This window comes from Echinops telfairi, unplaced genomic scaffold (assembly GCF_000313985.2).
Source record: "Echinops telfairi isolate 266 unplaced genomic scaffold, ASM31398v2 ScPeMD7_9;HRSCAF=40, whole genome shotgun sequence".
Lineage (NCBI taxonomy): Eukaryota > Metazoa > Chordata > Mammalia > Afrosoricida > Tenrecidae > Echinops > Echinops telfairi.
This window is the reverse complement of record NW_022103906.1, coordinates 33,346,451-33,359,784: the sequence shown is the minus strand read 5'-3', so window position 1 is coordinate 33,359,784 and position 13,334 is coordinate 33,346,451. Positions and strand designations below refer to the sequence as shown.

General features: G+C 37.3%; 1 protein-coding gene across 1 annotated transcript in view; it reads left to right on the top strand.

The window, feature by feature from the left end:
- ADAM32 (ADAM metallopeptidase domain 32) overlaps positions 1 to 11,815 on the top strand; it is a 137,393-nt gene extending 125,578 nt beyond the window's left edge. The window contains exons 14-18 of the mRNA XM_004707658.2: positions 319 to 427; positions 3,308 to 3,491; positions 4,499 to 4,582; positions 8,716 to 8,815; positions 11,652 to 11,815. Coding sequence (XP_004707715.2) covers positions 319 to 427; positions 3,308 to 3,491; positions 4,499 to 4,582; positions 8,716 to 8,815; positions 11,652 to 11,815 — 641 coding nt within the window. The remainder of the gene's footprint in view (positions 1 to 318; positions 428 to 3,307; positions 3,492 to 4,498; positions 4,583 to 8,715; positions 8,816 to 11,651) is intronic.
- The last annotated feature ends 1,519 nt before the right edge of the window (positions 11,816 to 13,334 follow it).

Here is a 13,334-nt window from a genome sequence, read left to right as displayed (position 1 = left end):
AAACCATTTCCACTCTTGTTGAGACTTTTCCAACTCCTGATGGCACTCAGGACAGAGTAGAACTCCTTGCTAGGCTTCCTGAGCTTGTACATCTTTATAGAAACCACTAGGCTCCTCTTCCTCCCACGAAGCTGCTGATAGGTTTGAGCCACTGACCTTATAAGTAGCAGCCCAATGCTGAACTCCTGGGAACCAGGTATCTTTAAAGTGAAAAAAAGAATAGAATACGAGAGGAAAAGCAAGAACACTTAAACTATCTGAGGAAATGGAGACGAATGACAAGAATGTTTGATTCAAATATATTTCTAACTTTGACAGGATCAAAAAATGCACCATTTATCTGCTATGAAGAAATCCAATCACAAGTTGACAGGTTTGGGAACTGTGGTTGGGAACTTTACTTTGGATATGTATATTGTTTATGGAGGTATGTTATATACATTTAAAATATGCTTTACTTCTACTTTTAGTTGCTTCTCTCTCTCTCCTTCTAGTATGTGGCATTAATGACAGTGCTTTCAAGTATCATATGGGAATGCATTTCAAATAGAAATGTCCATTTCTGACTTTTTTCTCATGCTAAAATTTCCTTCTTTTTAAATATTTCTATGTTGTGGTAATTATGTACCTGAGTCTTGTCCAAAATAGGAACTCATAATATCCACAGAACCTTTTGTCTCCAAACCTGCTCATTTTTCTTTATAAAAATAATATCATCTTGTTGCGAACAAGGTGGGTCAGAGCAGAGACCCCAAACCCATCTGTAGACAATGGGACATGTCCTCCCAGAAGGGTCACAAGGAAGGGATGAGTCAACCAGGGTGCAGGGAAGCACCGATGAGACACACAATCCTCTGGTTCCTGGAGGCTTCCTCAGCCCTCATTATCATGATCCCATTTCTGCCTTTCACTGTGGGCTAGACCGGCACATGTACACTTGTGCAGATAAGCGCTCACGACACACGGAACCCAGGACAGTAATGGGAGTAGCGATGCGAGGAGGGGTAGGTGGAAGGTGGGAGAGGAAGGGAGGAAGGGGGAACCACCCGAGATGATCGACACATAACACTCCCTCCCCCCACTGGGGGACGAACAAAAGAAACCTTGGGGGAGAGGATACAGCGGTCAGTGTAAGATATGAAAATAATAATAATTTATAATTTATGAAGGGGTCATGAGGGCGGGATGGGGAGGGAGGAAAAAAGGAGGAGCTGATCCTAAGGGATCAATAGAAAGTAAATGTTTAGAAAATAATGACGGCAACATATTTATCAATATGCTTGATACAATTGATGTATTGTTTGTTATGAGCTGTAACAGCTCCCCCCAAATGATCTTTTAATAAAAAAAAATAAATAATATCATCATCCACTTATTTGCTTTCCCAAACTGAAGACTTCGCAGTGTCTGCACAACGAATTTCAATTTGACTTGCATCTGTAGAGGCAGTGATGTGCTATTTTGGCAGCTGGTTTGTTTTAAATATTTATTAGTAATCTACTATGTGCCAGACACTGGACTAGATCATAGCAAAACATACATGTCCTTGAACCCATGGCACTTGTGGACTGGTAAACATACTGTGTTATGCCAGTTTGTCTAGAGAAACAAATCCAGTGACACTCATACATAGCTTTATATCATGAAGAAATTATATATCAAGAAGGCATCCCAGCCTAGTCCAACCCAAGTTCATAAGTCCAGTGCTAGACCATAGTTTCATAGTTTCATAGTCTGTCTTCTGCCTCATGTAGCTGTAGGCTGGGGATGTAGAAAAGTAAAGCAGGAAGCGGAATGATCACAGACCAGTGAGTAAAGAGTCATGTGATCCAAGGTCAATGGAAATATGGCAGGGCCTGGACAGCTCTCAGGGTTGAGCAGAGTCCACATGCAACTGTCTCTTGAGGCAGGCATGGAGTTGTCCCAGCAGACAGAAAGGCCAAGTGGGGGAGAGAGAGAGAGAGAGAGAGAGAGAGAGAGAGATTCTCTGCTCCTCTTTCTCTTATACAAAAGGTTTTAAAAATTATTACTTATTATTAATTGGGAGCCAATACATACATCATATCATTCCACAGTTCAATTATGTCAAGCAGGATTGTAAAATTGCTTCTACCACAATCAGTTTCCAAACATTCTTTTTCTTCCTAGACATTGTCTTCCTCTTAACCCTCCCCACACCCCCGACACACTGTATCCACAGCCCCCCTCCCCCAAACCCTTATTCTACTTTCTGCCCTATAGGTTCATCAGTCCTAGGTTTCATATACCGAAACACATAAAAACATGTAATAACTTCATAAGGGTGACCTCCAATGACATAACACCTCTGTGAAACACCCTAATTTGAACGAGCAAAAACAAAACAAAACAAAAATACAGAAAATGTTGAAAACCAGATCAAGTCCAGCATGCATAAGAGGGAAGATCAATTGACAGAGTTTTAACTGTTCAAGTCAGATTCATGCTTTGATCTGCTATACTCATCTCTCCAATGCACTGTTTAGTAACCCTGTTGGTCCCTTCCCTCAACTGTGAATAGAGGGAGTTCGTCAGAGCCTGGTTTCTTATATAGTTCCCACAAACGAATTGTGGGCTCCCACTGTCGTCCACAGCCTTCTGTAAACTAAATCTCACCGTTACACAAAAGGTTTTTTAACATTAAGGATGTGTCATCAGGCTGCAACCTGATTGACCCGTTTGACCTCACCCCTACTTACGTGCATCTAGTTGACATAATTGCCAGCTACCACACAAACCAGGTACTTTTATGCTTCCTTTACATTGCTGGTGACTCTTCTTTTCCTTAGAAATACCTTTGCATGCCTGTTGAGATTTGATTAATAGGTAGGCTTTGACTCGGGTGACATCTTTTCTGGGACATTTGCCCTAATTGCTGAGTTAGGCTATATTACTATCTTAAACCTTCCCGAGGTTTTGTTTTCATTTGTAACATATTTAATGAGATTTTCATCAACTCTAGCACTAGACTGCAAGATCCCTGAGGACAGGGGCCACAACTGATTAATCTCTCTGGAGTATGTGTATAGAAATGGTTAATTAAATTGACGATTTAACAGTAAATATATCTTCTGAAAAGTGAATAAAATACCACTAGTATCATTGAATAGTAAGTTGTAAGATTTTGTATTTTCTTTTAGATTTTTCTTTAAATATTATTTTTAAAGCATTATGTTTTCTTTAGATGCAATGCTATAAATGTGGAATCATTTTTTTGTCAATGAAATAAAAACTAAGTAATTCCTACTAAATACGGTATAATAATATTATTATTCAATTATGTTTGCAGTGATCTCATGTGTGGAAGATTAATTTGTTCCTACCCTAATCGCATTCCAATAATTAAGGAAAATGCCGCGGTGATTTATGCTTTCGTGCGAAATCATTTATGTGTGACCATGGCCTACGCACATCGAGAACCGCCTCATGATACACTGAGGATCCGAAGTGGCTCCCAGTGTGATATAGGGAGGGTAAATGGTTTAAAATATACTTTAAAAGACTAATTTTTATCCATTGGTTAACAAATATGCTTAATTAAATTTTACCAGGTTGTTGTTATACTGTACATCATATGTGTTACAACGTTCTTCAAAATGGTGTTTCTGTAAGTTAGTCTACTTATGTAATACAAAAACCCATTGTTGCTGAGTTGCTTATGACTCATACAGCCCCCTAGGACTGAGTAGAACTGCCCCAAAGTGTTTTCAGGGCTGGAAATTTTTATAGAAACGGATTGTCACCTCTCTCAAACTGCTAACCTCTCCATTAGCAGCTGAGTGCTTAATCACTGTGTCATTAGGGATTTTATACTTAATTAATAGGATTCATGATCTCAATTTTAGTTATGGTAGGCAGTAAATAGATACTACGTTCCAGAAGGACTTTATTAGACACACCATCATGGGCAAGAACCAATAAGATGGATCAACATATAAAAGGCTTAGAGGTTTAGATTGCTTATATTTAGAAGGGTTTAGAAGCTCATTATTTTAGAAAGAGTTATGGCGTGATTTATGCTCTAATAGAATATATTTTTATGAAGATATTACAGAATTTATTCTCATGACAAATCTCAAATTCTGTAGAAAAAATTACATTGTATTTGTGTAAGGAAATTGCACCTTAGTGAATTTGACGTGGAATATATCCTTAGTTCTCTTATTACTAGACTTAAACTAAAAGGGCTGTATAGCTGTATTTTTACTATATTCCCTAAGAAGATAGACGTCACTAGTATATTTGAATAAAATTTTCTATTACTCTAATGATGACTCATATTTTATGAAATTGTAGTCTATGCTTTGGTTAGCTAGCATTGACTTTCTTCCTTAAACAACATTTTGATGATAGCTATAATGAATCCAAGGTATATTCTTTTAACAGTACTCTCAAATCATTTGGTTAGGTTTTCAATTGTTATAATGTTATGATGGATGGACCCTTCTGACTCTGAACCAGTTTTATATGTTTTCTTTAGATTTGTGTTGAAGGTGCATGTGTAGAATCAAGGATACTTGAGGGTCAATCAAAAGACTGTTCCAACAAGTGTCATGGAAATGGAGTAAGTAAGCACATGATATATATACATTTTTAATCATTTTATTGGGAGCTCTTACAGATATCATAACATTCCATAGTTCAAGCGCATCATGCAGTATGGTACAACTGCTACCACAGTCAGTTTCAAAACATTTTCTTTCTTCTTGAACTCCTTGATATCAGTTCCCCTTTATCCCCTCACTCACCCACCTCAGGAATGCTTATTTTTATTTACCTATATACTTGAGTATAAGCCGACCCAAATATCAGCCGAGGCACCTAATTTCACTACAAAACTGCATAAAAATATGCTGAGAAACTCGGCTTATGCTTGGCCATCTCTTACACCATCCAATATATCCATTTATGGACAATTCTGTTGTTCATGCCCCTCGAGTGGGGCTATACAGTCATCAGTGCTATCGGCTGCTTCCCCTTCTCCTGCCCCTCATGTATAGAATGATATTAATTATACAATTGAACATAGACAAGTCTAATGATGAATGAGGTTGATCTACTATAGTCAACTCTCTAATACTTTGTTTGGTGATCAGTTTATTCCTATCCCTCAATTATGGATAGAGGGAAATCACCATAGGTTTATTTCCTGTGTAGATCTTGCAGATGTACCCTAGACTTCCACTGTCATTCATAGCCTTCTGCAAACCAGAACCTCACAATTTAAGCTCCGATATTATTTATTCCTTTGGCTTTGGATTACATAATTTACAATCTTTCTGTCACGGATGTTAGTGTCTCCATGTGGACTTAGTTGGCATCTCACTTTGATGGCTGGCTGCTTGTTTGGAAAGAAGCTAGACACTATTCTTTCTGATAGCTGGGCACCATCTAATTTCTTTACTATACTTTGCTGTAGCACCCATATATATCTTCTGTGTTCCCTTCCTGATGGTGAGAAGGGCCATGATGTAAGAACTAGTTCCTGGATCGGTGTTTTTTATCTTCCTTCGGCTCCCCTTAGAGACCTCCTTGTTAATTTATGGTGGAAAATCTTATCCATTATCTCCATGGAGCATAAGGATCTTCCATTAATATTGTCATTGATTAGCCCATGGTACTAATTTTTAGGATGCTGTTGAGGGAAGGATACTGTAACTTTGTAGGCTAACTACATATATCAATACTTGCATTATTCACCTGTACAGAATAAATTCTTATGGGGTTTGCTATTATTTACATAAGCAATGGGAGTTGATTATCAAGCAAAATTTACAATAATATTCATTGACTGTCAATCACACGTCTGCAGGAATAATACACATCTTAATGAAGCCAGTAGGGCATTGAGGTACTAAGTCAATGTTTGTCCATCTACCGACGTTCAGTACTCTTGGTGTTATTATCTTCTGCTTCTTCAAACACCATGACTTTTCAGTCTTGAGTCCTCAAGTTACAAGTGTGTTTGAGGTGGCTCACCTAGAGGAGTTTCCACATCGGATCCCTCTGGTGTGCCTTTGGAGCTTATTGTGTGCCATGAGGATCCAGGATGAATTGCTCCAGCCTGTGGCACTTGGCCTGAGTCCCCAGGGTTTATACATAAACTTGGGCCAATTTGACTTCTTAGGTGTATATTACCAGGCTTACTCCTCCCCCGTAGGGTCCTTAAAAGTATTTTCCCCCATTTGGAAGTTGATCCTCCCTGATTTTCTACCAACAGAGGTGAACTTGTCTTATCTCAGATATATCTGCTTCCTTCCCCTTCTCATGACTTGACCTTCCCATCAGTATCCCTCACCCTCTGATAGGGATGTCTGTCTATCTCTCCAGGAGGACTTTGTCATAACTTTGCATGGCAGCCACTAGGTGGTCAACATACCCAGCCCCTCCCTTGACAATTTGATCCTAGCTGAGAAAAAAAAAAAAAAGCCCCGCTCCTGCTCTGTTAGCCCCAAGTTATAGGCAGTAGCTGCATAATGAGAAGACATGAGTAGGCCCTGCCCTGATTTTCTGTTCCACTGCTTTAATGAGGTGTAAAATATACCAAAAGGAAAAGGAAAATGTCCCACAGAGTCTCTGTAGCCCAAGTCCTCTTGTGAAAGTGTGGGCTTGTGCCCCTACCTAGTAATTGGGACTCTTGGAGAATGGGGGTCCCCATTCCAACAGCCTCTGCAGTAGTGCAGTGGATCCACCTATTCTGCATCTTCTTTCATCTACTCACAGTACCCTGGAGGTATGGAAAATTCATGGTTTTCTTAGTCAGTGTAGTGAGCTTTTATCCTATTCTTCTGAGATTCTGCACACCTGGTTTTCTCTGTACTTGTAGAAGGATTCTGTAGTATATCTGGCTAGGTGACCGTCTTAATCAGAAGCCTTGCTTTCATTTACCTATTTATTTAGTTTTAATTAGCACTATATTAGCCTCATTTGCTCCCAACCTATATGAATAATTCCCATGTTGCATGACTCCTTTATTTATTTTAAACTCATTTAATCATGTGCAGACATTTCCCATATACACTATTTTATTTGGTGTATCTCAAGAGCTTTTAAATTTCCGATCAAATTTGGCTTAATTTGTACATCAACACCAATAATAATATTAATGTATTAAGGAGTGTATCAAAGGAGCCTTGGTGGCATAGTGGGCTACGCATTAAGCAGCTAACCATAAGGTCATGGTTCCAACATACCAGTTGATTGAAGGGAGAAAGATAAGACTGTCAGTCCCTATAAAGATTTAAAGTCTCAAAAATCCAAAGGAACTGTTTGTTGTACTCTGTCCTATAGGATCACTATGAGTTGGAATCAACTTTATGGTAGTGAGTTTGATTGAATGAGGTAAGGTAAATAATGGGTTAGGCTGGTTTGACTAGAGAAACAAATTTAGTGACACTCACATATGTGTAAGAAAGAGCTTTAGATTAAGAAGTAATTATGTATCAAGCAAACATCCCAGTCTAGTACAGATCAAGTCCTTAAGTCTGATACTAGTCCATAACTTCAGACTCACACAGACACATGCAATGATGCAGAACTCGGGAAGGCCATGGGCTGGTGGGTGGAAAATGATGTGGATCCAATGGTGGTGGAAGCATCACAGAGTTCTGGCAGGCCTCTGTGTGGCTGGTCAACAGGAAGGTGAAGACAGAGAAAGAGGAGCTGGCCTCCAGAGAGCCTTTGTCTTGGTTGCACCTTCAAAGGAGGTCATCAAGCTGTGATCTGACTGACAGCCTGAACTCTACTCATATCTTCTTACAGGTGCCAGGTTGGCACAAAAACACCCCCTAACTATTACATGTAATTTTTATTTTAATAGATATTGAAATATGTTAATAAAATAAAAGTAATAAGTGGTATTTATAACAACATCATTTACTGTATTTCTTATAAAAATATAAAAGAGAAGAGAAACTCTTCCTTCTAATAATATAATTAATATAGCTTGAATGATGGAGTTAAATAATATCTGTGGATGAAAGTTTCTTGAGGACAGAATAGATACATAATCTAAAAAACATATTCCCACAAATTGCTTTTTAATTAAAAAATGAAACCATAGTAACTTTACAGTGGGGAAAAAAATCTTGGAAGATGTCAGCTTAACCAAATAAGTGACCGTGCATGTTAGGACACACTGGTATTCTGTGCTTCCTGAGAATGACAGCATCACTTCTGTGATATATTTAGGGTAAAAGTGAACACATAACAGAAACACACATACACACACACAACAGCCTGAGATGTTGACATTTTCATTTGTAGGTGTAAATATCTGAAGCTAACAAGCCGCTCTCCTAGAACGTAGACATGGTAAGAGATGTGCACACTTTGCTCCTTGAATTGGTTTTAGCTGGCTCCAGCAATCCACTGGAAGGCATTCATTTTCATAAGAATTTAAGTATGTGATTTTGAAATTAAACATTAAATTCGCATATAAATATTTAAAGGTGCTAATTTTCTTAGTGCATATATTGTGAGCATCATTATATCGCTTATTTTCAGGTTTGCTTTCTTTTCTTTTCAGCCTAAGGAACCAAGCATTTGATTTATAGTTACTTTCCTAAATAAATCAAATGGGTGAAATTAAACTGGGCACATTTGTGAAAGTAAGCTGTATGATTCATCTGATGTTTTCACTTTGAATGAAAAAGAATAGCTCTACATGATGGCTTAATTTGATTCAAATGATCCTAGGTGTGCAATTCCAAGGAGGAGTGCCATTGTTTTGAGGGCTTCAAACCTCCAGATTGTCAAACTCGGGGCAGAGGATTTGCTAGATTGCCTGGGGTAGAGGGCAAGTATTAATCTCTTTTTGTATCCTTTTAATAAATTGCTTATCTTCACTAAAACAAACTTAGTTTTTTGTCGCTTAAAATGAGAGTGATATTTGTGATTAAAATTAGTCAGGTATTTCTCAAAGAATGGGGACTAGATATGCGCTCTTATCTCACTTCCCTTTTTAATCTTCACTGATTCAAATGTGATTAAAGCTGAGAGCATGTGGGAAACTTTCTCTTTACTGCTATCATTGACTTTCTCCTTTAAAATATCTTTTCAACTTCTTTATAATCATGATCTACTCTCTACAGAAAAATATGCTTAGCATCTACTCTGTGTCTAGCATTTTTATTATTGCGGAAGAAAACAACAACAAAGGAAGTAAAAGACAAGGTTTTACTCTCAAGGAGTTTACAATTCAAATGTGGAAAACCTATAGAAGTTGCTGGTAAAGATATGACAGGAGGGATGCCAGCACTACACTCTGTTTTTTACTATATCTTTAGGTTTTATGATTCATTCATTGATTTAGCAAATATTTATTGGACTATTAATATATAATGGGTGCTGACCTGGTCCTGGGGATGTCATATTTATCCCAACTTATTAGGATTCCATGTGTATCAGAACAGAGCTACTCTCCCTAGGGCTTTAAGTGTCTTAATTTTTCAGCAGTAGATTGCCAGGTACAGATTTTCAGGACCTCTGGATGAACTCAACCTCCAATCTTTAGGTTAAAAGCCCAGTGAGTTAACTGCACCATCCAAATGAAGCGAGTCACATAAACCCTCTCCTCACGAAGCATAGAGAATCCATTTTAGAACTATAAATCCAATGTTAACAAATGGCTTAATTACAGTTAGGAATCAAGTCTCCTGATTTTATGCCAATACAAAATCCACTGCCATCGAATTAATTTTTGACTCATAACAATCCTATGGGGCAAAGTAGAACTGCTTTGTAGCGGTTTTTTTTTTCTTTTTCTTTTTAAAACAGTTTTATTGGAATATGATTTACACATCCTACAGTTCAATAGTGCAATCTCATCAAGAAGAGTTGTACAATCATCACAACACAGATTTTAGAACATTTTCTTCATTCTGCACTCACATTATTAGCTTCCCATTTCCCCCCAAACTCCCCTGCCACATCCTGAAGAAATCATTAATCCAGTGACTGATTCTATAGGTTTACTTATCCCAGATTCCATATGTAGAAAAACATGAAAACAAACATAATAACAAAGCAAAACCTACAAAAGTTTCAATAGAACAGAAAATATTAAAAACTAGAACAAATTTAAAATGGGTCAAAAAGGAGACCAAATGATAAGATGTTAAATTTTAACCTTTTCAATGCATTCTGCATGATACCAAGGCAATTCACATCCCTGGTCTATGGTCAGAGGGGATTCACTGAAGGCTTAATCCATGTATATTTCCCCTTTACTTTCTAAATTTTATTTTATTTTATTTATTTTTTATCAATTTATTGGGGCTCATACAATTCATCACAATACATAGATCAATTGTGTAAAGCACATCTAGACATTTGTTGCCCTCATCATTCCCAAAATTCGCTTGCCTCTTGGGTTCCCGGAACCCGCTCATTTTCCTTTTTAAGGACACAAATCTACAGAATCTTGGTGCTATATCTTTCTCTCATGGGTACGGAATGTCAACCTTTGGATTAGCAGCTGAGCATTTTGACCATTGTTTTACCAGGGTTCTTTTATTTTCACGCCAGCACTCTTTTAAATATACCACAATGACTTGGTATATAAAATTAGATTCCATAATATTAATAAGTCAATGACCCAGTCAACACCAACAGGATATATAAAGGGTTTCTAAAATATATAAGGACCATATGAAAGGTAATGGCATTCTAAATTCTATGTCAATGGCTAATTTAATGATACTATTATTTGCATTACCCAAGACCCCACGGAATGCATTTATAGTATCACTCAAACAAACAAACAAACAAACAAACAAACAAACAAACCGATAATGCTGCCATTAAAATGAATAGGGATACACACACACACACACACACACACACATACTCACTCAACTCTAGCCTAAGAATAGTCAGTTCTTATGATGTGGACATGCTCAATATTAACCTTTATGAAGGAATCACTGAAGATAAATGTACTATAGTAAAATGTGGTGAAGAAATAAGATGATACCTGGTTATTAGAGGGAATAGCACCCAGAGTCGTAAAGGCTTGTTTGAAAACAAGCAGCTATTTAAGTGAGGTGATGGTTAAGTGTACATGGAAGAAGCACATTACCCTATGTGACCCAAGGATTGTCAATTACAAAACCAAAGATCAGAGGAGGCAAATGAATTAGCTTAAATTCTGAGCACCTGGTTTGCAGAAGGCTATAGATGACAGTGAAAGTTCAAAATCGATTTTGAGAGACCTCACGGGGAAAAAACCTCTATTGAACATCTTTGGACCATTGACCAGGAATGTGAAAAGCCCTGCCCATAGTTAGACGATGTGATAATCACATAATCTGGTGTCAATTTGAGGATTAAGAGTGTAGGGTGGAGTCTGGCCTGTCAATTGGGATAGAGCCAATGAGGCTCTCTACTGCCCTGGTAACAAGTTACTGTCTCTGAAACTCACAGGGGCAGTTCTACCCTGTCCTATAGGATCACTATGAGTCGGCATTGACTAAAGGGTTATTATGAGTCTAATAATAATATGATTCTAATTCTAATAATAACAAGATTACAAGACAAAATATTAGGGATATTGTTTTGCAGCAGGTTGATAGTAAAAGAAAGTTCTCTGTTGGTGTAGTTTCAATGGTTTTTTAATGTCTTTTTCTCTTTAGGCTTAAATATGGAAAGCATATTTAGAGGGAATAAAAAGAAATGGCTGCTTCTAGGTATCTGCATTCCCTTATCCATTGTTGTCCTAGCAACCCTTACAGCACTCAAATGGAAAACGTTGAAAAGCTGCTTCACTAAGGAAGAGGACTCACGAAGTAAAGAGTAAGTGGGTTTGTGTTCTAAAGTTAACTTAAACACCGGTTTGAATCTTGTCATATGTAAGGCAATTTCATGAATAGCAACAGTGTTTTACATTACAGTTTCTGAATATTACACCAGTATCTTATTTAATTGGGTGAGATAGTTCCTGGTGTCTCCATTTTAAAGATTCAAAAATTTTGGGAGGGCAGTTTATATCACTTGCCTATGTATGCCACTGCCCTGATCATTGCACTCAAATATACTCATATGAAAGAACCCCAATATATCCATATATAATGCTTTCAAATATAGAACCCTCTTGTTTCTCAATGTTTGACCTGTGAGTCATCTATAGGAGAAGCACCAGAAATATTTATTTAAAAATGCAGATTTATGGGACCTACCACTGATTCAGTGAGATATTTCCATTTACATTGCTACTTCATGTAAGAAATAAATAAGAAAAAAGTCAGAAAGACAAATGTCCAATTTAGCCTATAGCAGTTTTATTTTCAAAGAGAAAAAGGTGACAAAAACATATTTACTCACTGCTAGAATAAGCAAATATTGTTTTTTTCCACCTTTTTTGTGAACATACAGCATTGCATGTATGAAGGGGTTACAAAAAACTCATTGAAAGGTTGAATTGAAAGGTAATGGAATGTCTCCATAATTTTTTAAAAGCAACCTTGTATACTTAGAATCCCCCTTCTAATACTATTCTCCTCTCTCCCGGCAGGGAATGAGACGTACACTGACAGTTGTTACATATCTTTTATTATAGTTTTAACTGTGATGGGGTGTGTCCATCTGCCATATTTAAGATAGTTTATATTTTAACTGTTCATATTTTCTCTGTAAATGCATTATCTTTTCTATTTCCAATCATATCGAAGTAGTTTTTCCTTTTGATCATCAGTTTTCTTGTTTAATTTCTATTTATTAGTAAACATATATAACTTTTGGTTTTGTGAGGATCTCTGTATTTTCTTTTTTATATCATTGAGGTTTGTTCCCCCACCTTTCTGCTCTGTCTTGCTATTTTAATTCTTTTCTGAGTCTAATGCTTATCTTATTAATTTCTAATTTTATTTTCTAAATATGGTATAAAGGTAAAACTTTCCTGTTACATATAATTTTATCTACATCTTCCATTAAAAATATATCATTGATACTTGATTTAAAAAATTACAGCTGCAGAAATGCTAAGGAGTAGTTCTGCTCTGCCCTATCGGGCTATTTTATCATTTTTATATTTGATCAATATTTACTGAGATATCCGAGCATATTTTCCAGAGTCTTTATGTATCACAGAAGCCCGGGTGGCATGGTGGTTACTTGCTGGACTGCCTTGGTAATTGCGGGGCCAGCTGTTTGAAGCCCCAGCTGCTCTGCAGGAGAAAGACAGGGCATTCTACCCTAGCAAGGGTTACAGACTCAGAACTCATGTGCAGTTCTATCCCATCCTGCAGGGTCACTATAACTCAGCACTTGATAGTAGTGAGTTTGGTTTGCTTTGGTTTACTCATTATACCTTTTAATGC